The sequence below is a fragment of the Eubalaena glacialis genome, chromosome 3 (assembly GCF_028564815.1).
Source record: "Eubalaena glacialis isolate mEubGla1 chromosome 3, mEubGla1.1.hap2.+ XY, whole genome shotgun sequence".
In the NCBI taxonomy this organism is placed as follows: Eukaryota; Metazoa; Chordata; class Mammalia; order Artiodactyla; family Balaenidae; genus Eubalaena; species Eubalaena glacialis.
The window spans coordinates 19,686,019-19,712,314 of record NC_083718.1 but is presented as its reverse complement, the minus strand read 5'-3'; the positions used below and the strand labels follow the sequence as shown (position 1 = coordinate 19,712,314).

The window sequence follows — 26,296 nt, the reverse complement described above, 5'->3', positions numbered from 1 at the left end:
AAAATAAAATAAAAAAAAAAGACTCCACCCGCTCAAATTGCCTAAGAGAATACGGTTAGGTTTACATCAGCCTTAGGTTCAGTTTAACAGGTTAGAGGTGAGCAAAAATTCTTAGTTGACAAGTTACAGAAAAGCAAAAATTCTTTAGCCGGGAATAGGATTATCTCTTCTTCTTATTCCTCTGGTTCAAGATCTTAAACTAAAATTATTATCTTCAGTGGAGACAAATCAAGAAAAATTGTATTCCCTAAAAGAAAGTTTCTCAGAAAAGAATGGGCCAGTTACAGGAGTCCTGTGCAAGAATTTTTGCTTCCTGGACTAATTTCTAATCAGTCTTTAGTAACTTGCATTATTAACACTGAGGCTAATTTCATTCGGTGTTTAACAAGTGTCTAATGACTCCATACTTCTGTACCCTCTGTTCATCAGAATGGGAAAGGAGAACAGGGGAGAAATAGGTGGGTTTACTGGGAATTTCGTTAATGAGGCTTGAGCCTCAAGCCCCAGACCCTTTCGAGACCCTGCACTTAATTTTGGTTTTGATATTTTCTTTTCTTAAAGACCACCCTCAAATTTTATCCACTTCAGGTCACACCAAATCTAGATTATTCCTGGGGAGAAATCACGTCTCTTCCCTCAAGGAGCTGATGGTCTGAGAATGTCAGCACCCCTTTTTCTCCCACCCCCTCCGTAACCCTTGCCCCCTCACCTCTCCTAAATCAATGCTTCCTCAGGCACTGTTTGCACAAGATTCACCTGGGATGGTGCTGCCGACACAGTCACAGGCATATCACGATTCTGATGCAGGTTTCAGGTAAGTCCTGCTAATCTCCCTCTGGGGATGAAGCACGGCACTGATATTTCTGCCTCAGTTTCCCTAACTTTCCATGCACTTTCTAGAGAGTGGCCAGAGTCATATCGTGCAAATCATAATACCATGCAATTCGGCAATATTTCTTGGATGAATGCAAACAATAATTAGTTCCTCATTCAAAATCATTACCACAGTATAAAATCCAAACTCCCCGGCATGCTGGCCTTCAGGCAGCTCCAGGTCCACCCTCCTTCTGCCACTTCTCCTTTACCCCCAGTGTCCCTATGATTCTGAAATGCTCCCAGGCACCCTTAATGTAATGCCCTGTCGTGCTTTTAGGCCTCCCAACTGGTGGCCTCCTTTACCCACCATGACCCTCACTCCCGCTCGTCAGCACACACAACTACACAGCATGGCTTCTGGGTAGCTTGATTTGACCCCTCTCTGACCCCACACCCCCCTTCTCCAGGCAGATTTAGGCATCCTTACTTCTAAGCATCCTTGGCACCTGCTAATCATGTGCATTAAAGTACTCCTCACGCTGGGCTGTCATTGCCTCCTGGCCATTCTTCTCCTGTTGGGAAATTCTGAAGGGCAGGATCTGTATCTTTTTATCTCTGTATCCAGGGCCCTTATTATGGACCACAGTGCCTGGTCCATGATAGATGATCAATTAAGAAACATTTTTTTAAAATGTAGAGAGAAATTAAAGAAATTAGATAACAAACAACAGGATAATATCAACAAGTAGACAACTTCTGTATACGTTGCTATTTTTTTCATTATCAAGTAATATGAAGTACCTCCATGTGCACGGATTTATACTAGCCTCCATGCAAAGGTTTACCCTAAAAGGCAACCTTTACCAGCAAATAGGGGCACATTTCACTCACACAAAAAAACGTGTGGTCACCCAAGGGAGCAAAGAATTGATAAGGTATTCAAGAGCCTCTCCCCTCAGAGTTAACTACTTGGAATCTCTAGACTGGAACCATGACCTCCGCTCCTCAGAAGCTGGAGTTGCAAGTCTTGGGTTCTCATCCAAAGCCACCACTTCCACGCCTGACAAGTTGTGTAACACCTGCAAGCTTCTGCTTCCTTATTAAAAAGGAGAAAATAGTACAGACTTCACAGACTGTAGGCTTTGATCCTAAGGATCGAATTAAGTAATTTGCATGAAGCCATTCATTGGTTCTGTGCCTGACACCCAGTAAACACCCAACAAATGGTATTTGTTGTTGTTCTTTCCTGTGCTTACAAAGTTGAGTTGACTCCCAATGTTTAATATGATTCCTGGTCCTTCTTATTACAGAGCAATGCCCAGCTATATGTATTTCTTGTACAGATCACAGGTTACAGCTGGGTTCTGATGTGGCTGTCCTTTTACGGCTACAAGGGGCTGAGTCTTTGGAGGGTGGAAATTTCTAGTTTCAACTACATAGGGGAGTATATGGGTCCTCTGGGAGAGAACTCAGGCCAAGCATGGAATGTCCCCAGGTCCTGGTTCACAGGCAGATCTCCTATATCCTCCTGGCCTCCACTTTGGGGTCTGGGGCTTCCAGAAGCCTCAAATCTTTGAGCACCCCTGGATGCTACAGGAAAGGGAGAGATGGCTGTTCTCTTCATCTTTTTTTTTCCCATTAGTTATCTCTGAGCTATGATTAGACATTCTAGCCTTGTCCCAGACTTGCTACAATTTGGAGTTGCCATTGCTTGCTTTGGGGCCTGAGCACTGAAGAGAGTGAACAGCAGCCCCCTGAGGCCAGCGAGGTGATGACAGCTGTAATAAGTGAACAACTCCACACAAGGCGAAGGTGATCCTTGGAGGAGGAGAGCCTCCCCAGCTGCCAACCTCGGAGGGTCTGACTTGGCACTGCCTAAGGAGCACATCTGGGCATCAAGCATAAAACCAGCAAGCGGCTTACCTCCTCAAAAGCATTGCTGCCTGCCACCACGATATTTGGCCTGAAATTGTCCATTTTCACTTTCTTCTCCAGCCTGGTATTCAGATCTGCCAGGGAAGCTTCTGAGAGGATCATGATGGGGCTGCAGTCCGGGTAGGCCACCTGTGCCAAGGACACAGCATGATCATGCCTCACTGCCCGTGGAATGGCTCAGACCAACTGCACAACTAAGCAAAATCCAGAAGCAAAACCACCTGAGCGCAGAAGGGGAGAGTGGTGTTCAGGAAGGATAAGTGACACTGAGGGCTTAGAAACGGCCAAGTCAGGGTTCCTGCCCACCCTGGACACAGGTGGGGCTCCCCATCCACACACTGAAGGCAGCAGCCGGGCTCAGGTCCAATGTTACCCTCCAGCCACATCTCTTGTTCTTCCTTCAGGCGCCCAGCAGTGAGCCCCTTGCCACATCATCAACATCACCGGACAGGGCAAGGGTCTCCTGCCAATCAGCTATACCCTAGCCATGATTTCCTTCAGCAGCACCGTTCACTCACATGCATTTATTAAACACCAACTGTATATTAGGCACTGTTCTAGGTGGGGAAATAGCAGTGAACACAGCAGATAAAAACCCCTGCATTCAAGGAAATTTTTGTCCAGGGATCATGAGGAGAGACTCCCCGAGGTGCATTTTGAATCTCATCTCACGGCAGAATGAAAGGCTTTGGTTTGGGGGCTGTAGCTGACACAGGAGGAGGTGACTTCTCAGCCCCCGAAACAACCACACCCCACTGGCTGCGAAGGGAGGACTTGGAGAAAGTCTGCTTCTGTGCTTTTAGGAAACCTGAATTTAGTCCCAATCAAACTTCACTTTTGCCTCCCAGTCCATCCTCTCCTGAGTCCCCATCTCCCCGGGAGTCACCCCTGGCTTCTCCCTCCACAGCTCCTCCCATATTCCATCCTCCACGCATCCTGGAGAGCCCACCAGGCTCTCATCCACTTCCCTCTCCATCCCTGATACCTGCCCAGGGAACACCCTCAGTACCACTCCCCTGGACCATCACTACACTTTCCTAACTGAGGCCCCAAGAGAGGCTCTTTGGGGGCCCAGAAGGAAGCCTGAAGTGAAGGGCAGCTCTTTGCAAGCTCACCTGGTAATTCTGGCCAACAGAAGGGAAAATTTTTCTTGATGGTCTTCCCTTCATGTTCTTTTCAAACTGAACCAGCCTGAAAGCTTCTGTTTTCAAGAAGTTGGTGAACCACTGAGCAGCCTCGTTACCACAATCCCTGCCCTGGATGTCAAGACCAAACACCCTGGAAGGGTCACAGAGAGCAGTGGGGTTACCTTCTTCATCAACACACTGAGTGATGGGGTCAAGAGGGAACAGCTGTGCTGCTGGGACCTGACTCTCCCAGAAGACCAGTAAGTGGTCTGTGGGCCAAAGCTGGGCAGAAACAGAGGGGGAGGGAGCAGGGAAGAGCTTGTCAAACCCTAATAGGCTTGTAACTCACACAGATCTCCTTGAAATGCAGATTCTGGTTCAGGAGGTTGGGCTGGAGCCTGAGGTTCTGCATTCCTAACAAGCTTCAGGATGCCTAGGCTGCTGGTCCACGGACCACACTTTGAGTAGCAAGGATTTAGGATACTTTCAGAAGGGGAGAAGAACGGTGGTGTGGTAAAGGCGCCCTGAGCTTGGAGTCTGGCAAGACCCGGCTAAAACTGGAACTCTGCCATCTCTAGTCTGTGACTTTTAGCAAATCATTAAACTCTTCTGACCTTCTGCCTCCAGTTGTAAATTGGAGATAATAATATACCACCTGCCTCACACGGTGGACACAGATTCCACCAGATAACAAAATGGTCTTCAAGGATTTTTTGCTTGAGTGCCCCCAAAAGATAAAAGCTATGTACCCCTCACAGAATTGCAAGTTGGCATGTCAACTTTTTTCTTTTTTTAAGTTGAAATATAGTTGATTGACAATACTGTGTTAGTTTCAGATGTACAGCAAGTGATTCCATTTTATATATACTTTTTCAGATTTTCCATTATAGTTTATACAAAATTTCTTTTAAGATTTATTTATTATTTTTTTATTTAATTTATTTTTTTATTTTTGGCTGCGTCGGGTCTTAGTTGCGTTGTGGTGCGCGCTACTCTCTAGCTGTGGCACGCAGGCTCCAGCACGCCTGAGCTCAGTAGTTGTGGCACGTGGGCTTAGTTGCCCTGTGGCCTGTGGGATCTTAGTTCCCTGACCAGGGATCGAACCCGAGTCCCCTGCATTGTAAGGCGGATTCTTTACCACTGGACTACCAGGGAAGTCCCTATACAAGATACTGAATATAGTTCCCTGTGCTGTACAGTAAATCCTTGTTGCTTATCAATTTTATGTACCGTAGTTTGTATCTATTAATCCCACGCTCCTAATTTTTCCCTCTCCCCCTCACTTTCCCCTTTGGTAACAATGTTTGTTTTCTATGCCTGTGAATCTGTTTCTGTTTTGTATATAGATTCCTTTGTATTATTTTTTAGATTTCACACATACGTGTTAGCATATAATATTTGTCTTTCTGTCTGACTTACTTCACTTAGTATGATATTCTCTAGGTCTGTCCATGTTTTTTATAAGTTTAATTTGTTATGAAAGATTAAATTTCCATTGAATTATAAATATTAACATTTAAAATAAAATTATATCATAATTTATATACTATGTCTTAATATTATAAATATATATAAATTATATTAAAATAAAATTATGCTTTTAAAAGCATGCAATGGATTCCAAATGCCAGGCTACTTTGATATCTATTTTTAAAAACAATCTATTTTTAAAAATAAATGATTAAGGGTTTCTTTTATGGTTCACATTTTAAAAATTATTTTTAACTTTTTTCCCAGTTTTATTGAGACATGATTGACGTACGTAAGTTTGGGGTGTAAAGCGTAACGCCTTGACTTCCATATACTGTGAAATGATTACAAGTTCAGTTAGCAGTCATCATCTCATAGTTTTTTAAAGTTTTTTTTCCTTGTAATGAGAACTCTAAGGATCCACTGTGTTAATAGATGGAATGGAAGAAGTTGAGTTATAATAATTTCACTCATCCTCTGAACCCTTCTGTGATCTTTGGCACTTAATAATCATTCATCAAAAAGTGTTTTTTAATAATTTATCAGCAAATTTGATTAGAGGCTCCTTAATTTTAGCGTAAGACAAAGACTTTGTCTTTGTAGAATGACTTTACCCCACTTTGTAGAATGACTTTACCACTGTCTTGTAGAATGACTTTACCCCATCACTGGAGACATTCTCCTTTATCAACACCAGTATATTTTATTGTTTGGGCCCCATAGGTTTTCCCCTCCCAGAGCAGTGCTCCCTACTAAGACATGGGGTGGGCAAGCCTTTCATCTGTACAAAGGCGAGGTGGAGAGGAGAACTTGCCCCCTGCAGCTAAGATCACTGTTGGAGGGAGAACCTATGGGATTTGAGGATCTGGAAATTGATTCCCTTACCTGCCCTCAAGTACCACAGGAAGTGTTTGCACCTCTCTGCGTGAGTGCTTCTCCCAGCTTGAAGGCTCCTGGGGTGATGTATGTGAGGGAATCCAAGAGAGGCTCAGGAATCAACCCTGTGCTCCCCGAGGCCCATAGTCCTGGTCTGACTGCTACACACGCCTCATTCTCTGACAACCTAGCTCACCTACTGTCAAATCTCCATGCTGTTCTTCTGATGTTTCTTGGCCTTTTCCTTCTCTCTAAACCCCCTTCTTGGAGCTGCTGTTTGGCCTCGGTCCCCCTGCCGTCTCATGGTCCTCTCTCTCAGAGCCTTCAGCCTTTCCCCTAAAACTCTCCTCAACCAACCAGTCTACTATTTCACACAGATCTGATCCCACCGTTCACCAGCTCCTTAAGTATCCGTTCCTGGGCTGAGCACTTCCCTCAACCCCTTCACCACAGCCCTCGTGTATAAGTGCGCACACTTCTACCCTCAGCTTCCATCCACTCAGATAAGCTTAGTGTGGGCACTTTGAAAAGTAGAAAGCATCCAGTGGGGCAAGGGAAAACTGATTATCCAGTGTCCCTTCCCACTCCTGAAACTTATCCCTCCCCTAATCCTTCCTCCCTCCCACCCCTGCAGCAGACTCTATCTATCCCTCTGCCATTCCACCTTCTTCAATTCTCTCAGAATCTGGGAATTCCCTGGCAGTCCAGTGGTTAGGACTCAGCACTTTCACTGCCGTGGGCCCAGGTTCAATCCCTGGTCAGGGAACTAAGATGTCATAAGCCATGCGATGTGGCCAAAAAAGAAAAAAAAGTTCTCTCAGAATTTTATGCAAAGTCTACTTTCTTCCACATTCTGATACAAAATGTTCTATCATCAACACCCCATAGAAGAAAACGGAATCTCCGTGTGTGAGTACAATAGAACTAACATTAGTTAGTAATCTACTAAGTCATAAAGCAAAATAACTTCATAAAAATACATAAGAAGACATAAAAGCCTGAATGGATTTTTATAAAGAAAATCCAGGCAGTTTTACTGGAAATTTCCACCAATGATCAAAGAATAAATACTACCAAACATAAACAGAAAAAATTTTTTAATTGTCATCTAAAATAGGAACAAAAAGATAAGATGTCTAGGACTGAATCTAACAAAAGATGTGCAATTCTATTATAGAGAAAATTGTAAAACTTTTTTTTCAATTTTTGAATTTTATTTTATTTTTTTATACAGCAGGTTCTTATTAGCTATCTATTTTATACATATTAGTGTTTATATGTCAATCCCAATCTCCCAATTCATCCCACCACCACCCCACCCCGCCCCGCTTTCCCCATTGGTGTCCATACGTTTGTTCTCTACATCTGTGTCTCTATTTCTGCCTTGCAAACTGGTTCATCGGTACCATTTTTCTATATTCCACATATATATGTTAATATTTGATATTTGTTTTCCTCTTTCTGACTTACTTCACTCTGTATGACACTCTCTAGATCCATCCACATCTCTACAAATGACCCAATTTCGTTCCTTTTTATGGCTGAGTAATATTCCATTGTATATATGTACCACATCTTCTTTATCCATTCATCTGTTGATGGACACTTAGGTTGCTTCCATGTCCTGGCTATTGTAAATAGTGCTGCAATGAACATTGGGGTACTTGTGTCTTTTTGAATTTTGGTTTTCTCTGGGTATATGCCCAGTAGTGGGATTGCTGGGTCATATGGTAATTCTATTTTTAGTTTTTTAAGGAACCTCCATACTGTTCTCCATAGTGGCTCTATCAATTTACATTCCCACCAACAGTGCAAGAGGTGTCCCTTTTCTCCACACCCTCTCCAACATTTGTTGTCTGTAGATTTTCAGATGATGCCCATTCCAACCCATGTGAGGTGATACCTCATTGTAGTTTTGATCTGCATATCTCTAATAATTAGTGATGTTGAGCAGCTTTTCATGTGCCTGTTGGCCATCTGTATGTTTTCTTTGGAGAAATGTCTATTTAGGTCTTCTGCCCATTTTTTGATTGGGTATAAAACTTTTTAAAGAAGTAAAATAAGATATAAATAGGTGGGTAGGGGCTCCCCTGTGGCGCAGTGGTTAACAATCCACCTGCCAATGCAGGGGACACGGGTTCATTCCCTGGTCCGGGAAGATCCCACATGCCGCGGAGCAACTAAGCCCATGCGCCACAAATACTGAGCCTGTTTTCTAGAGCCTGCAAGCCCCAACTACTGAACCTGCGTGCTACAACTACTGAAGCCCGCACACCCAGAGCCCATGCTCCGCAACAAGAGAAGCTACTACAATGAGCAGCCCGCACACCGCAACAAAGAGTAGCCCCCGCTCGCTGCAATTAGAGAAAGCTCATGCACAGCAATGAAGACCCAACACAGCCAAAATAAATAAATTAAATAAATTAAAAAGTTCCTGTCTGAAACAGTTTAAGGTAAAAACTTGCAACTGTGTGGGCCACTTCTATCTGAAACTAAGATGTTTCTTCCTAACAAGCTGAAAACGATTTCAATAAAAAGCTTGGAAAAAAAAAAAAGAAAAGAAAAGAAAAGCCTACAATTCAGTAAATTAGTCATTTAAAAAAAAAGATATAAATAGAGACATCGCCGGTGGCGCAGTGGATAAGAATCCAACTGCAAATGTGGGGGACACAGGTTCGATCCCTGGTCTGGGAAGATCCCACATGCCGTGGAGCAACTAAACCCATGCACCACAAATACTGAGTCTGCGCTCTAGAGCCCGCGAGCCACAACTACTGAACCTGCGTGCTACAACTACTGAAGCCTGCACACCCAGAGGCCATGCTCCGCAACAGGAGAAGCCACCACAATGAGAAGCCCGCGCACCACAACAAAGAGTAGCCCCCGCTCGCCGCAACTAGAGAAAGCCCCCGTGCAGCAATGAAGACCCAATGCAGCCAAATAAATAAATAAATAAATAAATGGGGGAAAAAAGATATAAATAAGTGGGGAAAGACAACACGTTCATGGATAGGGAGGCTCTATGCAATAAAGATGATATCAACTATGTAAGCACTAACATTTATTTAAGTGCCTGAGATGAACCAGGCACAGTTGAAATAAATAAATAAATAAATAAATAAATATATGAATTCATTACAATTTTCTCTAATTGAGCCTCAAGTTCAATTCAATACAATTCCAATCAGGTGGAACACAATCTCCAATCAGGAGATACAGGTGGTAACATCTCCACTAATGCCCTTGCCTGCCTGGCAATTCTGAATAGAAGTCCATCTTACTTGAATAAAAGGAGACAAACCCTAAAGATTGGCCCTTTGTATCCTCTCTATATTTGTATTAATCATGACTTTTTACTTTTTATATTTTTGATGCTTTGACATCTTGGGACTTGGTGATGCTGAAGGAACTACCCCTCCCAGAGTTAGTCAATTCCTAGAGATAGTAAAACACTAGGCTTTCATAGGCAAACCAGCCAGTCCAGAGCCCTCACCCCAACGACCTCGTCTGTTGTGCTTTTATACTCTGGCCACTGTCCCCTGCTCTAATCACCCAGGACCAGGTACCAGACAACTAGGGACAGCCCCTCTGCCCCGGAGCCAATTTTCCCAGAGCCTGTAGAAACCAGAATAAAGACTCGTGCTCACATTTTCCCCTGCCCTCTCTGCCTCCTGACCGACCTGGTATTTCCCCATGTGGCCCTGCATGGTATGAGCCTCCTGTTTCTAGGGATCTGTGAATATAAAAAACTTCTTTCTTCATGACCGTCATTTCTGTATCTGCATGTCTTGCCATATCTGATGAAAGCAAATCTAAATATCCTTAATGCAATATTCTGCTTCACCCACTCATACCTGACCACTGGCTTGATCCCAACATAGACTAGACTTCTCTTAAATATTTCCTTTACCAGTCTCATCATCTAGCATGCAAAGTGTAGCAAGGCAGAGTACAGGGTGGAGCCTAAAGGGAAATCAGTTGTCACAGATCCCCAGAGGCCCCCAAGCAGAGCACCTGCAGTCATGGATCTTGTTTGAAGAACGTGGCTTGCTTGGCAAAACCAGTTGGTCCATGCCTGGTGCCCTGAGGATAAGGCAATCATCCTCATAAGTAGTGGAGACCAGCACGAGGCGAGGCTCCTGCCGGGCAGTCACCATGTGTCCATCTTCCTTAATCACCAGCCAAAACCTGCCAAGAAACAAACAAGGGCACACTCAGAAAATCTTCTACCACCTTCTCCATAGCTTCCCTCTAGCTTTCTATTTTATCAAAACCCTCCCTCTGCCCCAACTCAGGACCCAACAATTTTTTCCAGACAGTATCCAGGTCTAGCCAAATTTTGGGGGTCCAAAATTCTTTGGCTGTTTGGTACAAACAGCCCTGGGAAAGAACATCTGGCCAATGTATGAAAATCCCCAGTCCTGAAAATCCTTCTCGTGAGGCTGGTATAGGGACCTTCTCAACTGCTGGGGCAACTACTTTGCTTACTTTGGGTCTTTGCTTTGGTCAGAGACTTCCCTGAGCCTGTCTCTGGTTGAAGCAGAATGTCTTCCAGGTCTTTTTGCTGTGGAACAAGATGGGGTTGACCAACTAATGGCCCAAGCAGACTGAAACTCTAGAGAAAGGTCTTGAATGTTTGTGACTCCAGCGGATGCAATCCAGCCTCTGCTGGGTTTAAATTGCTGGGGCATGTGGACCCTGATCAGGAAACCCCTAAACAGCCTTTCTTCTTCACACACACATTAAAACTTATATAATGTTATAAGCCAATATTACCTCCATTTAAAAAAAAAAGAAAATATATCTATACAATGGAATATCATTCAACCATAAAAAAGAAGGAAATCCTGCAATTTGTGACAACACAGATGAAACTTGAGGGTGTTACAATAAGAGAAATAAGTCAGACAGAGAAAGACAAATACTGTATGATCTCACTTGTAAGTGAAATATAAAAAGGGGGGAACTGCTAGAAACAGAGAGTAGATTGGTGGTTGCCAGGAGTTGGGGGTGGAGGAAATGGGTGAAGGTGGTCAAAGAGGAAAAAGAGGTTCTAAGTGGAAAAAGTTCTGGAGACGTAATGTACATTATGGCAACTATAGTTAATAATACTGTACGGCAGGGGTCCCCAACCCCCGGGCCATGGGCTGGTACCAGTCTGTGGCCTGTTGGGAACCAAGCTGCACAGCAGGAGGTGAGTGGCAGGCGAGTGAGTGAAGCTTCACCTGCGGCTCCCCATCGCTCCCCATCGCTCCCCGTCGACTGCATTACCGCCCAAACCATCCCCCCCAACCCCCGTCAGTGGAAAAACTGTCCTCCACGAAACCAGTCCCTGGTGCCAAAAAGGTTGGGAACCTCTGCTGTATGGTCTACTTGCAAGTTGCTAAGAGAGAAAAGTCTCAAATGCTCTCACCATAACAACAACAAAAACAAAGCGGAAACTATGCGAGGTGAAGGATGTGATCACTAACCTTATCATGGGAGTCATTTCACAATATATATGTGTATCAAATCATCACATTGTACACCTGAAACTCACACAATGTTATATGTCAATTATACCTCAATAAAGCTGGAGAAGAAAAAAATTCCTGCAAATCATGTGTTAGATAGGAACTCCATTCACCTTCTAGAGAGCACCTCCCTCTGCCCCCGTTCTAGGCTCAGCTTTCACACGCTGTGTATCACATCCAAGGGGACAGTGGGGTGTGGGGTGAGCTGAAGAATGGAATGGGAGGCTGACCTGGTTAGGTTGGCTATGCTCTTATCGATAGTAGAGCGTGTCTTTGGGGTGACATCGCACAAATGATTTGATGATGAAAAAAGAAAAATGTGCCACCCCTAGGGGAAATGAGTTTCAACATCAATATTTTAGACAGAGCGAGTGCAGTGGGTGAGGAACTCTGCGGGCTCTGATGAGTGAGCCACCACTGAACACTGGGGCCTCCCACACGTGAGCAGGCTAAAAAGGACAGCCGCTTCCAGAAGGAGGGAGACATTTCAAAATATGACTGGAGCCAGATGGAATGTTCACAATAACCTGGTGAGGACACCCGCTATCATCACAGCGCAGGGAACCAGGTCTAAGCCATCTCCTGACCCTGGCAGGTAATCTGCCCTCTGGAACCTCCCCGTCAGGCAACCTATCCCTGTTCAGCTTCTGGATAACTGCCCTCCCCTGCAACCAAGCCAGCAGACAGGGGCTGGGTCCTGAGCCCTGCTAACTGGCACGTGCGTTGGTGCGAGGGTACAGCGGCGGGATGGTGAGAGTGCAAAGGCATTTTAGGAACTGTCGTGGCTACTCTTCCCAGGAGTTGAGGATGCTGGGCAGTCGTAGGTCTCCGACCCTCTGAGGAGGCCACCTTTTTCTTTCTAGGGATCTTTGGTTCCCAGGGTTCTCTAGCCCGTTCACCTATGGGGTGAGGGTGGGTTCTGTGACCAGGGATTTCCTGTCTACTTTGTTACAGCCCTGTTCCCTCGGGCCTGGGCCCTGTTCCTTATTTCCAGCCTCATCCTTGGGTGCAGAGTCCTGGATGACCCTGTTCTGATGAACTCCACCAAAGCCTGCACTTGAACTTCCAACATGGCCCGTCCCCCTCTGAGACAAGGCTCGCCCTGAGAGCTGCACACGACCAGACACATGTCCAGACAGGAGTCACCCCCCGCCATGGCCCATTATTTCCAACAGTCAGCCCCGTCCCTGGGCTGAGTCTTCTCACCTGCCGTCCATCCCCCAACTTTAGCCCTTCACTCTGGCTCTCAAGCCACGCCCCCAGCTCCTGCCTATTGTATAATCATCTGGGGGTTAAGCCCTGGGACGTAGCAGGAGAAGTGGTGGCTAGAGGTTCTGTGCTAATCCTGCAATGGAAGGGGCAGGTGGCAACTTGCAAGCAGCCCAACACTGTGGTAGGACGAAGACCACAATAAAAGATGCAAAGGTGCCATCGGCAACATACCCCAGCCAGCCACCCCCATCACCCTGTAACCGGGATGATGATATTTTTCACCTCTTGCACACAAATGATGCCCAGGGAATGAATAATGACCTCTGTTCTGCCCGATCTGAAAGAAAGGATATATCTGGAGTGTGGATTTTTTCACGACCCATTTTTTCTCGTCTGCAACCCTGAAAGCCAGCACCTTCGTTTTACACAGAAAACATGAGTATGTGGCTTGAAGAGCAGTGCAGAGACCAGAGCTCAGAGTCTCCAAAAGAACAGCAATGCCCTGAACAACCAACAGCTGTGTTCAGGAGGCAGAGTCCAAGACAGCTGGAAAGTCTCATTTCTAAACTGGCAAACTGGCCTGGGAAGTAGGAATGACTGAGCTGGAAAAGGGTGGAAAACAGGAGCCCTACCACAGAGAGCTGGAGGGTAAGGGCAGGAGGGTATGACACTTGGGATAATAAACTTAGCAGACTCATGTCTCCAAGAGGTAATAGTCTATGCAGAAGAAATGAAGGGCTGGGTTTATCAACGGGCGAGTCATACACGGTTGCTGCGGAGAGTGAGGGTTTACAAGGTCAAGGAGGGCAGTCATGCCCTCCCAGCATCTGTACCAATCAGCCAGTGTTAGCCTTCTGCTGGATGGACTTGAAACGAGCTCAAAGCTCAGAGCTCTCAGGCCAAGCATTTGCACAAATATGCTAAAGGCTTTGAGCAAAATCGCTCTAGAAATTTAAGGCACAGAGCCCTTAGAGAGGAAGCTCTCGGCTTCTTAGAACAGTTCCAAAGACACAGATTCAAATTGGAAATAAATAAAGGCAGGCTTTTCCTGCATTCTAGACTATTTGTAGTTTTGTGATTGAACTCTCAAGTTGAGAGAATAACAGCATTTAGCAGAGTTCTTTCCAGCTTGCTTTCGAGTTTCAATTATCCTTTAATAACTAAAATCTAGATTTGATAGGGTCTTGGAGATCATCAAGTTCACCCTCTTTTGCAAATGAAAAAAAAAATGAGGCTCAGAGAGGTTAAGTGACTTTGCCTGAGGTCTCCTGATCCTCGGCACAATCCTTGCCCTTGTAAATCACATGCTGGTTTTACAGGAGGGGCGTGAGTGCTGCACTCAGAGATCCGAGTTCAAATCCCTCCAGCACGTAATGGTCTTGTGATCCTGGGTGAAATACTCATTCTTTCTGATACTGTTACCTTATTTGCAAAGTGGACACAATACCTAGCCCACAAGATTGTTTTGAGGCTTAAATTACATCATCTGTTGAAAGGACTTTGTTAAGCATCTGCTGCATATGAACCATTGACTAAAAGTTTATTCCATTGTTTTTCCCTGCCTCATCCCAGTCTCCATACCACACCACCCCATCCCAAGCATTTATTGTTCAAAACAAGGGAAAGTCGATACAGTTCCATCTATTTTCAGATGCCCACAGAAGCAGAAAAGCAAAGGACAAATATTCTCTTTCCATGGAAGCAAGAGTCACAGCAAAGTAGTGGCAATGAGCAGTGGGAAAGCAATAGTTATTCTGATGAAAAGAGGAAACACAGATAAGAACTGAATCTCTCTGTGAAATAACCTCAGTCCTTCACATGAGGAAGGAAGGAGCACAAGTCCATTTTCTCTGGGTGTGCATCCTGAGAATTTACCTCTTCACTCTGCCTGAAGTCTTCCCAGCAGTCAGAAGGCTTTTCTAAGCCTTCACACTTGAATAGGCTCGAAAAATGCTCTTATTCTTAATGGTCACAGAGAAAACCCTCTCCTGATAGCATCAGAATCACCTGGGGAGATTTAAACACCCCCACACGAGTTTGCTTCACTCTTGGTGATTCTGAGTCCGTAGGTCTGGGATGGGAATCTCAGGAAATTATAGTCTTAAAAAACTCTCCAGGATCAGAAATCTGAGGTGAAAGGGGATGGAAAATGCCCCATGAGTTACATGGTCTGCACACACAACAGTTCTCTACAACAAGCTGAAGTTTTTCAGTGCCGTGGGAGCCCACATTTCTTTAAGAGGACAGCAGTCTTCAGAGAAGAGAGAACACACGTGTCCTGGAGTGAACTCAGGACAGCAAACAGCCTGTCTAGAAGGCTTCCTGAATGACCAATTTGCAAACCTCCCTCCCACTAGACACAGGACCACAGCTAATCCATCCAAGCCAAACAGGAAAGCATCTTCATCCTAAGGAAGCAAAGAAGGAGGTTCTGTTCTTCCTTGTTCACTCTTTTTAGGGTTTAGCATCCTTCTCTGTCAAGAGTGCTTTCCCGATATCCAGCTGCACCATTCTGTGTCCATGTGTCCCCTCCAGGGAGGGGCAGAGGCTTTGTAACAGAGCAGGACTCTCTGAGGCCTTCCCAGGACAGGCCCTTCCCCCATACCCTCTGCTTTAGCTCCTCTCTGAAGTACCTAGATAACAGTATTTGATGCACATTTCCTGAATGGTTTTACAGATGTGACAACCTCCCATCAAATGGAAGATGTTAACTACTTGATGACCAAAAGCGCATAGCCTCAGGCCTCCTGGAGCCTAAGGAATGATGATGTTAACCCCTGTGACACCATCCTCTTACCTCACCATCAACCAATGGGAGAATTGTGCACAGGCTGATCACATACCCTGTGACACCCCCCTCGCTCATCTGGCTTTTAAAAATGCATTGCCAAAACCTTTCAGGGAGCTCTGGGTCTTGGGGGGCCTGAGCCACCCGTCTCCTTGCACGGACTTGCAATGAACCTTTCTCTGCTCCAAACTCCAACCTTTCGGTTTGTTTGGCCTCACTGTGTCTTCAGGCACAGGAACTTGCGCTAACATCTTGCCTCCACTACCTTTCCAAATCTGCATCAGACGCGAGCTTCACCTTTCCAGCTTCAGGATCAAAGGCAGAGGATCCAACAAGCAGCCCAGGACACGCACGTGGCAAACCTCTCTTCTCCTACCCTGGGACAGGCCCCAGCTCCCCCGCCCCACTCCCTCCCTCCCCAGCAGGTCCTGCGCTGTCGCCGCGCCCGGCCCTACCTGTCCCGCAGGTGACCGCTGCGCAGCCCCAGGGCCGTGCACTCCGCCGCCTTCACCGACACCCCCTTGCAGGACTTGACGGGGTAGATCCAGAGCTCTGCCACGGTGCCCACCTGCTGCAGCCGCCGGCGCCGCCCGGGCCGCGCGCGACGCCAGACCACGGCCCCCAGCGCCACCGCGGCCAGTCCCAGCGCGGCGACCCCGAGCCAGCGGGGCCGGGGCGATGCGGGAAGGCCCAGGTGGGCCAGCGCGGACGAGCCGGCGGCGCCCATGACCCAGCGATCGCGGGCGCGGGTCTGAGCGCGGACTAGGCAGCGATTGGCGTGGGGAGGGCGCCCGGGCGCTCAAGGCTGCAGGCGAGCGGGAGGAGCCAGAGTTGGCCCAGGCACCGGCCCTGACACCCTTTCCGCGCGCCGAAAGGACTGGCTGTGCGCAGGGAGGGGACGCCTAACTGGGCGCCAAGGACCAGGCGGTAACCGAGAGAAGCGAGGCCGAGAGCGAACTGGGATGCTCAGGTGCCCTTGGGGGCGGTTCCGGAGGCCCCACACCAGAGGCCTGGCTGCCCACTTTCTCTGGAACGGTCACTGTCGCCTTACTTCTCCCTCTTCCCGGGGCCCTGCGACTCAGCGTAACTCCTCGCCCGCCCTCACGCGCTACCCGGCTCTCCACTGCCCCTTCGCTCCCTGTACTGCCCACTTTGTTGCGTGATTGGAGCGCAGGGAACAGTGCAAGTGGATGGTAGATTGCAGAATGGGTGATTTTAAATGTTTAGGAGCTCCTACTGGCAGATCGCTCTGAGAACTGCAGAACTTTCGGCCCATAACCTGCTCCGTGGAAACTTACGCGCTCTAAACAAACTCGAGAGTGGCTTCTTTTTTTTTTAAATACGTATTTATTGGAATATAATTGCTTCACAATGCTGTGTTAGTTTCTGTTGTACAACAAAGTGAATCAGGCATATGCATACCTGTATATCCCCATACCTCCTCCCCCTTGCTTCTCCCTCCCACCCTCCCTATCCCACCCCTCTAGGTGGACACAAAGCACCAAGCTAATCTCCCTGTGCTATTCAGCTGCTTCCCACTAGCTCTCTGTTTTACATTTGGTAGTGCATATATGTCGATGCTACTCTCACTTCGCCCCAGCTTACCCTTCCCCAACCCCGTGTCCTCAAGTCCATTCTCTACGTCTGCGTCTTTATTCCTGCCCTGCCACTAGGTTCATCAGTACCTTTTTTTTTTTTTTTTTTTTAAGATTCCGTATATGAACGTGGCTTCTTGCCGCATAAGGCCAAGTCCCAAGGATGACCCTAGCTCCCCATTAAAATGCCTGCCTGAGAAAGCTCCCTGCTGCCGGGAGATTTCACTGTTCCAGCCAACAGCCAGGACCGGCCTCTCACCCCCTTTCCTTCCGTTACGGACCTTTGTTCTTGGCCTCCTTAATCGATAGAAACTGATTAAGGGGCCAGGCAAGAAATTCGGGCAAGGCTTTCTTGAGACTTGAGCTGCAGCACCAGAGAGCAAAAACAAGTAACAGGTTCCCTTGCTTCCTCCCTGAGTGGGGTGAGTGTAGGGGCGGGTCCGGGGGTAGGGCTGGAGGCGTGGCTTAGGTCATCTGCCCACCCCCTTGGTGGTGCTGTGTGCAGGGGGCATGTGCGGTCCCCTGCTTTTGCTGGGTTTTTGCTCGTTTTGTATCTTGTTCATAATTTGCCCCAATTGCGCAGGCACGCAGTTATTTTTAGTCTCTTATAATTTCTTTGTATTTTGTCGCTGGAGGAGATGTTTGTCCAGGTGCAAGCACTGCAGCAAAGGGTCCCAGGTCCCAGCCTGTCTCACTTAGAGCACTTACTCAAAAGGGTTTACCATTGTGAGTCCTCCCTCTGTGCCTTCCAGATGTGTATGAACCTCCTACAAATCAGAAGTGTTTTTCTCAAGGACCTGAGAGCCATGCCTTTGAACTGTAATCAGTACCGCTGGCCCGACCCCAGGTCCACTGCCCAACCCTTGTCAGTTTTCACCTGAGCCCCCCCTCGCCTCATTCACCCTTTAAAACCCAGTCACCTCTGCATTCACGGGGAGGGAGCGCAGTTCTTTCCCCTGCTCATCAGTAGTTACTGCATAAAATCTGTTTTTACTAAAGTTCAGCTTTGTTTCTCCTTACCAGCTCCATTCACAGAAGCTCTTTGGTAAACGGTGGATTTTCTTAGAGAAGTTAAGGTTTGAGGTCATTTGTTTATTTTGTTTATTTTTCAAAGATTGTCCCTTAACCTGCGGCACGGTTCTAGAGTTTACGGAGACAACCAGCAGGCCACGCCCCACAGTCCTGATTGGTCATCCTCTGGAGAAGAGGGCCGTCCTCCAGGCTGGGAAGAGAGCAGAGGAGGGCAGGAAGCCAGAGCCAAGCTCCCTTCCGCTGCTCCTTGTGCAAAGTGAAAGTCAAAATCTCCCTGCAAACGGGCCCTGTTTGAAATCCCAGGCCAGTGGACTTCTGTCTCTTCAACGAGCACACATTCTCATCATACTCAGCGGCCAAGACTTGGACTTCTTTTTCAAGTGTAGTGTTGTGAATGAGGTGTGTATTTAAACTTGCACCTGGACCCCTTCGCCTCTCCAGACACTAGACCCCATGAGTTTACCATCAGCATGAGGTCCTTATAAGCCCATCCTCCTCACGTGCAGTAAGGAGGAACAGACAGGAGAAACATCTTGTTGATTAAGTATCTGTTCCTTTCCACACACATTTATTGATCATTCCCCCTAGATTGACCCTGGGGATTTAGTGTTTAGAAGAAGCATCCCTGTTGTTCAGGAGCTTACAGAGCCCCTGGAAGACGGACTGGGAGGATAATGTTGGAGGGCAGGCACGGTCAAGTTGCCGTGCAAGTGAGATGAAAAAGCAGGGAAATCTCAGGACAGTGGTGTCTTCAGAGGAGGGAGCTTTTGAGCTGAGACTTGAACAAACAGTCTTTGAGAAGGGGCCCGAGGAGGGGATCCTGGGCCAAAGGTGCACGTACAACGTGGACTGAAGGAACAAGAGGTTGTGACATGTTTGGACAGCCACTAGCAATGCAGCTTTATTAGAACGTACCTGTGTATGCGAGCCGTAGGGGGAGTTGAGGCAAGACAGGTGGGCGGGGCCAGACCACAGATGCACCTGTCTCATCTTAATGTGGAGACACCTCAGGATTCAGAACAGCAGTGAGGTGTGATCAGACTTGGGTGTTAGAAGGTCACTTTGGCTGCTCTGGGAAGGAATAATGCCAACGGTGGTTAAATGAGAGGCTAATGTCCTAGATCAGGCTGAAGTAATCCCGAATCAGGGAAAAACAATAATGGAGATGGAGATGGGGGGGACTTCACTGGAGGCCCAGTGGTTAGGACTCTGCGCCTCCGCTGCTGGGGTCCTGGGTTCAATCCCTGATTGGGAAACTAAGATCCCACAAGCCTTGCGGCGCAGCCAAAAAAAAAGATGGAGTCGGGGCTGTGGATAGGAGAGAAAGGAGACAATTAGCAAGAGATGGTGACAGACAAACACTGTGATTGAGGGAGAGAAGGAGTCCACGGTGACTCCCAGCTCTCTGACGTAGCTGTCTGGGTACCGGTGGGAGGTGCCATTCTCTGAGATAAAGAATTCAGGAGAAGAAGTTGATGGGGAGAAAGATGACGAGCTCTGGTGTGTACAGTGAATGTGAGTTATATGTGGGACATCGAAGAAGAAATAGTTACCTGGACAGGTAACTTGAACCCTCTGGGCCTCCATGTCCTCAACTGTAAAATAATGGCTATAGACCTCTAAGATATCAGCTCAAAATTCTGTATTTCCTAAATCCATGCTAGCTGGCATTGGCTCCAACAGACAAACAAGTGAGGAACCTTGCCATGGTGAATGCCAGGTCTCTGCTACCCTCACCCACCATTACCTAGCACCTAGCCTGCCCCGATTGCCGTTTCACCAGAGCTCAGGGTGGGGGTGATTTCAGGGGAGCAGGGAAATTCCTTAGCAGTAATGTGTACAATAGCAGCCCTAGCATCTTCATTTCTAGAATTTGTGAGAGGTGATGGGAGGGGGAGGATCTATTAATCTTATTGGCTATTTGCTTTTCTTTTCCCTGTTGAGTTCAGAGATTGTCTTGTCTGTATTTTTCTTGTTGATTGATCAGAGACTTTTGTAAATTTAGAAAAATACACTTTTAGCATATGTGACTCAGGGTTTTGACTCTTCCCCCCTAATTCATCAGTTTGGGGACAACTTCTGCTTCATAAGACATCACTGTCTGCCTAGAGGCACTTATATATCTAAATAAAACTCAGTTGATTAGAGTACCAACACAGGAAGCAGAGGAAAAAAGAGTCTAAAAGGCAAATATTGCTCTTGCTTAGGCAGGCCTTTATCAGGATTGTGGGTCCCCAACTACCAACAGAATTATTAGGGCCACTCAGCAGTATATCTCTCCTGGGGAGATGTACAAATAAGATTATCAGAATGTGATGATAATCAACCTTCAACTCACATAAGAAATCTTATGAGTGTAAAATCTAAAATGTTGTAACCATCTCAAAATCTCAACAGTCTAACAAAGTAAAAGTTTATTTCTCACTTACATCCCAGTTCAGTGCAGACCAACAATGGAGCCAGTCATTCAAGGACCCGGGCTCCTTCAAGGTTGTTGCTCTCCCCTCCATTCAGTCAGTGAGAGGAGAAAGTGAGCAAGGCTCTTGCGTGGGAGGTTTCATATTGGCGCACATTCTTCTACTCACATCCATGAGCCAAAAGCCAATCCCACAGCCACGTGTGTAGAGAGGTAGAGAGAATTGAGAGTGTGCAGGCTGTTCAGGACAAGAGGAAGTAGAGTCTATCTGTTCCCAGCAAGAAGAGGGAATTTGAAAATGATGATGCTAGTATTCTCTACCCCTGCTGGTGCCACACTCACAGCCCCTTTCTGAGAAAAGGCCCCCTTGGGGTTATTTCTGTACAAATGTGCTATTACACTTGCCTTCTGGGATGAAGGAATCACCTTTCCTACCCTGGCTACGAAACCAGAAGTAACAATAAGGGAACCGACCATCTGTGAAGTGACTTGACTCAAAACCTTATTTAATAAGAAAAATCCATATTGGATAGCCACAAAGTGACCCAATTAGATCTCCTGAGAAATTAGAAATGGGAGACGCACACAGGAAAGGAGGGTCACTGAACGGTTACTAGCGACACCATGTTTTCTCCTTGGTGATTTCTCAGGCTCATCACTATCCACTCCACTCACATCCTCCTCCCTCTGCCTCCCCGACTCACCTGGCCTCCAAATTCACAGAGCAATAGAAGGCATCAGACATGACTCCCTCAATCCCCAGCCCCTAAATGTACACACTCTCACGCACCCCATTTGTGCACCCGTCTTCCGCTCCTCCTGTTCATTGGGTCACACGTCTCCCCTGCTGCCCGAGGCTCATTCAGCCTTTGGTGCGTGGGATCCTGCTCCTGCCCTGGGATCTACTGACTCACCAACTAACACATGATCACCTTTCCCTCTGGAGGCTTCAACCTCCTCTCACTGACTTAGTTCCTTCCAGCATTTAAACACACTAAAGTAATTTTCATCTTTTAAAAACTCTCCCTGACCTACCCCTTCTCCTCCTCTTTACAATCACACTTTTAAATGGGTTGTCTGTAGACACCGTCTAGAAACACTTTCTCAACCCTCACTTATTACCCCTCACAATCTGGTTTCCATCCTCATGCCCCGGACTGTTTCTTACCAAGGCACCATGCACCCTGAGGACACTTCTCTCTCTTCCCTTAGTTGCACTAACCCAGGTGATCACTCTGTCTTTTTTATTCCAATTTATAATGCATAAATATTTCAAACCTACAGAAAAGTTAGAACTATAATGCAATAAACATCTATACCTCCTTCATCTAAATTTATAAATGGTTAACTTTTGCCACACTTGTTTCTCTTTATTTCTCTCCCCCTCCATCTATGTGTGTATATTTCCTGAAACAGTCGAAAGTAGATTGCAGAAATCAAGACGCTCACTTTGAAGTATCTAACTAATATCTCCTTAGAATAAGAACATGCTCCTACATAAACACAAAACCGTCATCACACCCAAGAAATTTGACATTAATATAATATTATCTTATATGCAGTCCACATTCAACTTTCTCCAATTATTACTGAGCTCTTTTATAGCTTTTTTTTAAAATTCAGGATCAATGATGGATTATACACTGCGTTTGGTTGTCATGTGTCTTTAGTCTCCTTTAATCTAGAATAGTCACCACCACCTTCTCCTCTGTCTCTCTCTCTGTCTCTCTGCGTGTGTGTGTCTCTCTCCCTCTCCCCCTGTCCGTTTTTTTTGGGGGGGGGGGGCAGGTGGAAGTCTATTATGACATTGATGTTTTTGAAGAGTCCAAATCATTCTCTTGTAAAAAGTTCCATAATCTACATTGGTGTGATTGTTCCTTCATGATTAGATTCAGGTAAAACATTTAGTAAGAATAAAGTACAGGTGACATTTTGCACTTTCCACTGCATCATATGAGGAGACATCTAATGTCAGTTAATCCAATTATGATGATGCTAAGTTTGGTCCCATTATTAAGGTGATGTCCATTGTAATTAAGAAGTAATCTGTGACTTGACATTTTGAGATTATCTGAATTTTTTGTTTTACAACAAAGCTTCACTCAATTGTTTTAGCATCCACTGATGATCCTTGCCTGTAACAATTATTGTGTTTATAGTTATAAAATGGTGGTTTTTAAAATGCTATCACTTCTACACTTATTACCTGGCTTTTTTATTTTTCTGTAAATAAGAGCTCTCCTCCCCCACGTTTATCTCTGGTAGCATTATGGATTCATGGATTATTTTTGAAGCTCCATTAATATTTTTGATGCTCAAATTGACCAAGTTTGACCAATGAAAGACCTTTCAATATGGATCCTTGACCTCATTAATCTTTGAGCACTTTCTGTTTTCTAGTATAAGATATTGTAGGCTCACTTTAACATTCCTTACCCCAAACCTTGAATTAACCTTTTCTTCAAGGAGATCTGGTTCCTTTTAGAGAGAATGGTATTTAGAAACCAAGACCTGGACTACAGGTGTTCTCATGGCTATTGGGTTGCTTCTAGGCCCATTCAGTGGGCAGAAATAGGAATTATAAACTTTATACCACAGGGTAATTTCTTATCTTTCTCCACTCCATATTCTGTCCCATTTCTTCCACAGTGAGAACCTGGTCCCCAACAACATCATTATATTCTACAAGGCACACAAAATAGATTTAAGTTATACAATACCACTACCAGCAACGAATCTACTAAGTGAATTTTAAGATTTCCAGCTGACAGAACAAGGAAATACATGTGTGTGTACTAAACCCATGTATGCACATATCTATAAATATTTCTATAGATAGCTATCTGTATCTTTATTAAGCTAAACATGAGTTCATACTGATGTCTCCAACTCTAATCCACTGCGTATAGATCATTCTAGACTCTTCCCCTTGCTTATCTGAAAACTTTTAAACAAATGGTCCAGATATGTTAGCTAGTAAACTTTGGAGGTCAGAAATTAATGAATCTGATTTTCCCTTTCAGGAAAACAGTCACAGTTTGTTCCAGTTATCTGAATTAAATCACAGACATTCAGGATCAAGAACACTAAATACTTAGTAGGGATATATTCTGGCTCCCCTGTTCCCACAGGTGGGACGGTGCTGGGATCCTGAGAAGACCATTAATGGCCCCAGCAAGTGCTGGAGCTGGGTACCTAGTGATGACCACTTCCTGTGTCCTCAGAGCACACAACCTGTATTAACCCTCACTCTTTTTTTTTTTTTTTAAATAAATTTATTTATTTATTTGTGGCCGCATTAGGTCTTCGTTGCATGCGGGCTTCAGTAGTTGTAGCACGTGGGCTCAGTAGTTGTGGCTCACGGGCTCTAGAGCACAGGCTCAGTAGTTGTGGCGCTCGGGCTTAGTTGCTCTGCAGCATGTGGGATCTTCCGAGACCAGGGCTCGAACCCGAGTCCCCTACGTTGGCAGGCGGATTCTTAACCACTGAGCCACCAGGGAAGCCCCAACCCTCACTCTTAGAGTTTAATGCTGGGGAGTAAGAAGCTGAACATTCTCTGAGTGTCATTGTTTAATTTCTATTTATTTTATCCAATAATAGCAGAAATATAACCCTTGTTTTCCAAGTCTTAACTACTACTGAGAAATGAATGGTGGATTACAGGCTACAGGTATATTTGGCCTACACCGCAGAACAGATGACCTGTTCCACATGCACTTTGACCTCTCCCCTCTCCCACAGTGTTCCCTTAGAAGATGGAACATTAGGAGGCTCCTCCCCACCCAGCTTCTAGGCATCATTGCATGATAATATGATGTTGACATTGCTACAACTTAACTTCTTGTTGCACACTGCCACCATCGCACCGCACCATCGTAATACAGTCAGGCTTCAATCCCCAACCTCCAAATCTTTTGTTTGTTTTTTTTTTTGAGTGTTGAGACCTTTCCCATTTTTCTGTTTCACACTTACCCTTCCTCAGCTGAGACTATAGAATAAATCCTTCCAGGCTGAGCCTAGAAGTTCTTTAGAGAAGCGTGTGCTGTACTGCATTACTAACCACCATTCTAGCCAGTCCAGCGTCTGGAGCAATAAACTGAGCACTGACTACTCCTCAGACCCAAAATCTGATGAAAAATTAAACCAGGGATACAATGTATGGGGTCATAGTTGGTTCCAATCTTAATGGATAAGAAAGCATTATTATCACGGTTGCAGAAGAGAATTGCAACTTCTTTTAATGTATATCCAAACATAGATATATTAATATATTAACAGAATTTATTTCATTTAATTCTGATAACATTTCATTTATCTGATTCTCATAATGGTTCCTTTCTAGACAACTGATTGCGGGAAGAGAAGTGTATGTTTGCCCCCTCACCAATGGCTCTGTTTTAATGTTTATCTCAAGTGAGTTTCCAGACTTCGGGTAACACCCTCTCCCAGAGACCAGTTTCATCTTCTCTTTAAGTCTGGAGCAGGGTGTTGGTGCTGAGTTTGGATCTTGCTGGTCTTGGAATGACGTTAAAACTGTGACCGCAGAGTGAGTCACATACATAAATTAAATAAAGAGGGGTGCATTTAAATATCTGCAAGATGTGTGGCCCAGCTAATGAGGAAGAATTTGAAAAGAATGCAAAATGGAATCAAGCAGTACCTTGATTGTTTGAACTCAGTAAGTGCTGTATCAACCTGGCTGTGATTGCATATTCATCAGTACAACACTGTGGAATAGGGGAAAGGCCACCCCATTAATAGGACATGAACTTGAAGTTCCTTCTGGGCATAATAGCTGATAAAAGAGTAGTATCCAGGGATAAGAAAAATCTTTTGGGGTATCTGTAGCTTCAGAACCCCCATCCCACCAGAACCCCCATCCCATCTTTTTAAAAAATATTTATTTATTTTTGGCTGCACTGGGTCTTAGTTGTGGCACACGGGATTTTTAGTTGCGGCATGGGAACTCTTAGTGCGGCATACATGCGGGATCTAATTCCCCAACCAGGGATTGAACCCAGAGCCCCTGCATTGGGAGCACAGAGCCTTAACCACTGGACCACCAGGGAAGTCCCCCACCAAAGTCTTTATTCAACTTAAAATCTCATCCACCTTTGATAATAACTCCAAAATCCAAAATTACTCAATGAAATAACAGTAAGATTTAGAATTAACTACAGAGATAATATAGAAGTAAAAGTTACTATATTAATGTTAAATACAGGAATGATCCTTGCATATTAGGTATTGTAAGTATTTGTAGTACTTAACAGAGCTTAATATATTACAGAATAGTTGGGAATACTAGAGATTCCAACTTAAATTATGTAATTGTTTACTTGATTTAGATTTTTTTAATGACTAAATGTCATAACTTAAAAAATATCCTAGGATTGTAAACAGTATTGGGAAATTTAAGGGAACCTAAGCATTTCCATGTTTATAAGTTTAATTTATTAGATTACAAGAGCTGTTGAAATACTTGGGAAGGTCTGTTTGTAAGTCAAACAACAGAA

The 26,296-nt window shown here is 45.4% G+C and overlaps 1 protein-coding gene across 1 annotated transcript in view; it reads right to left on the bottom strand.

The window, feature by feature from the left end:
• MTARC2 (mitochondrial amidoxime reducing component 2) overlaps nucleotides 1-16,464 on the bottom strand; it is a 31,257-nt gene extending 14,793 nt beyond the window's left edge. The window contains exons 1-4 of the mRNA XM_061185327.1: nucleotides 16,193-16,464; nucleotides 10,239-10,412; nucleotides 3,867-4,029; nucleotides 2,740-2,880 (exon numbers count right to left, since the gene is read on the bottom strand). Coding sequence (XP_061041310.1) covers nucleotides 2,740-2,880; nucleotides 3,867-4,029; nucleotides 10,239-10,412; nucleotides 16,193-16,464 — 750 coding nt within the window. The remainder of the gene's footprint in view (nucleotides 1-2,739; nucleotides 2,881-3,866; nucleotides 4,030-10,238; nucleotides 10,413-16,192) is intronic.
• Between the last annotated feature and the right edge of the window lie 9,832 nt (nucleotides 16,465-26,296).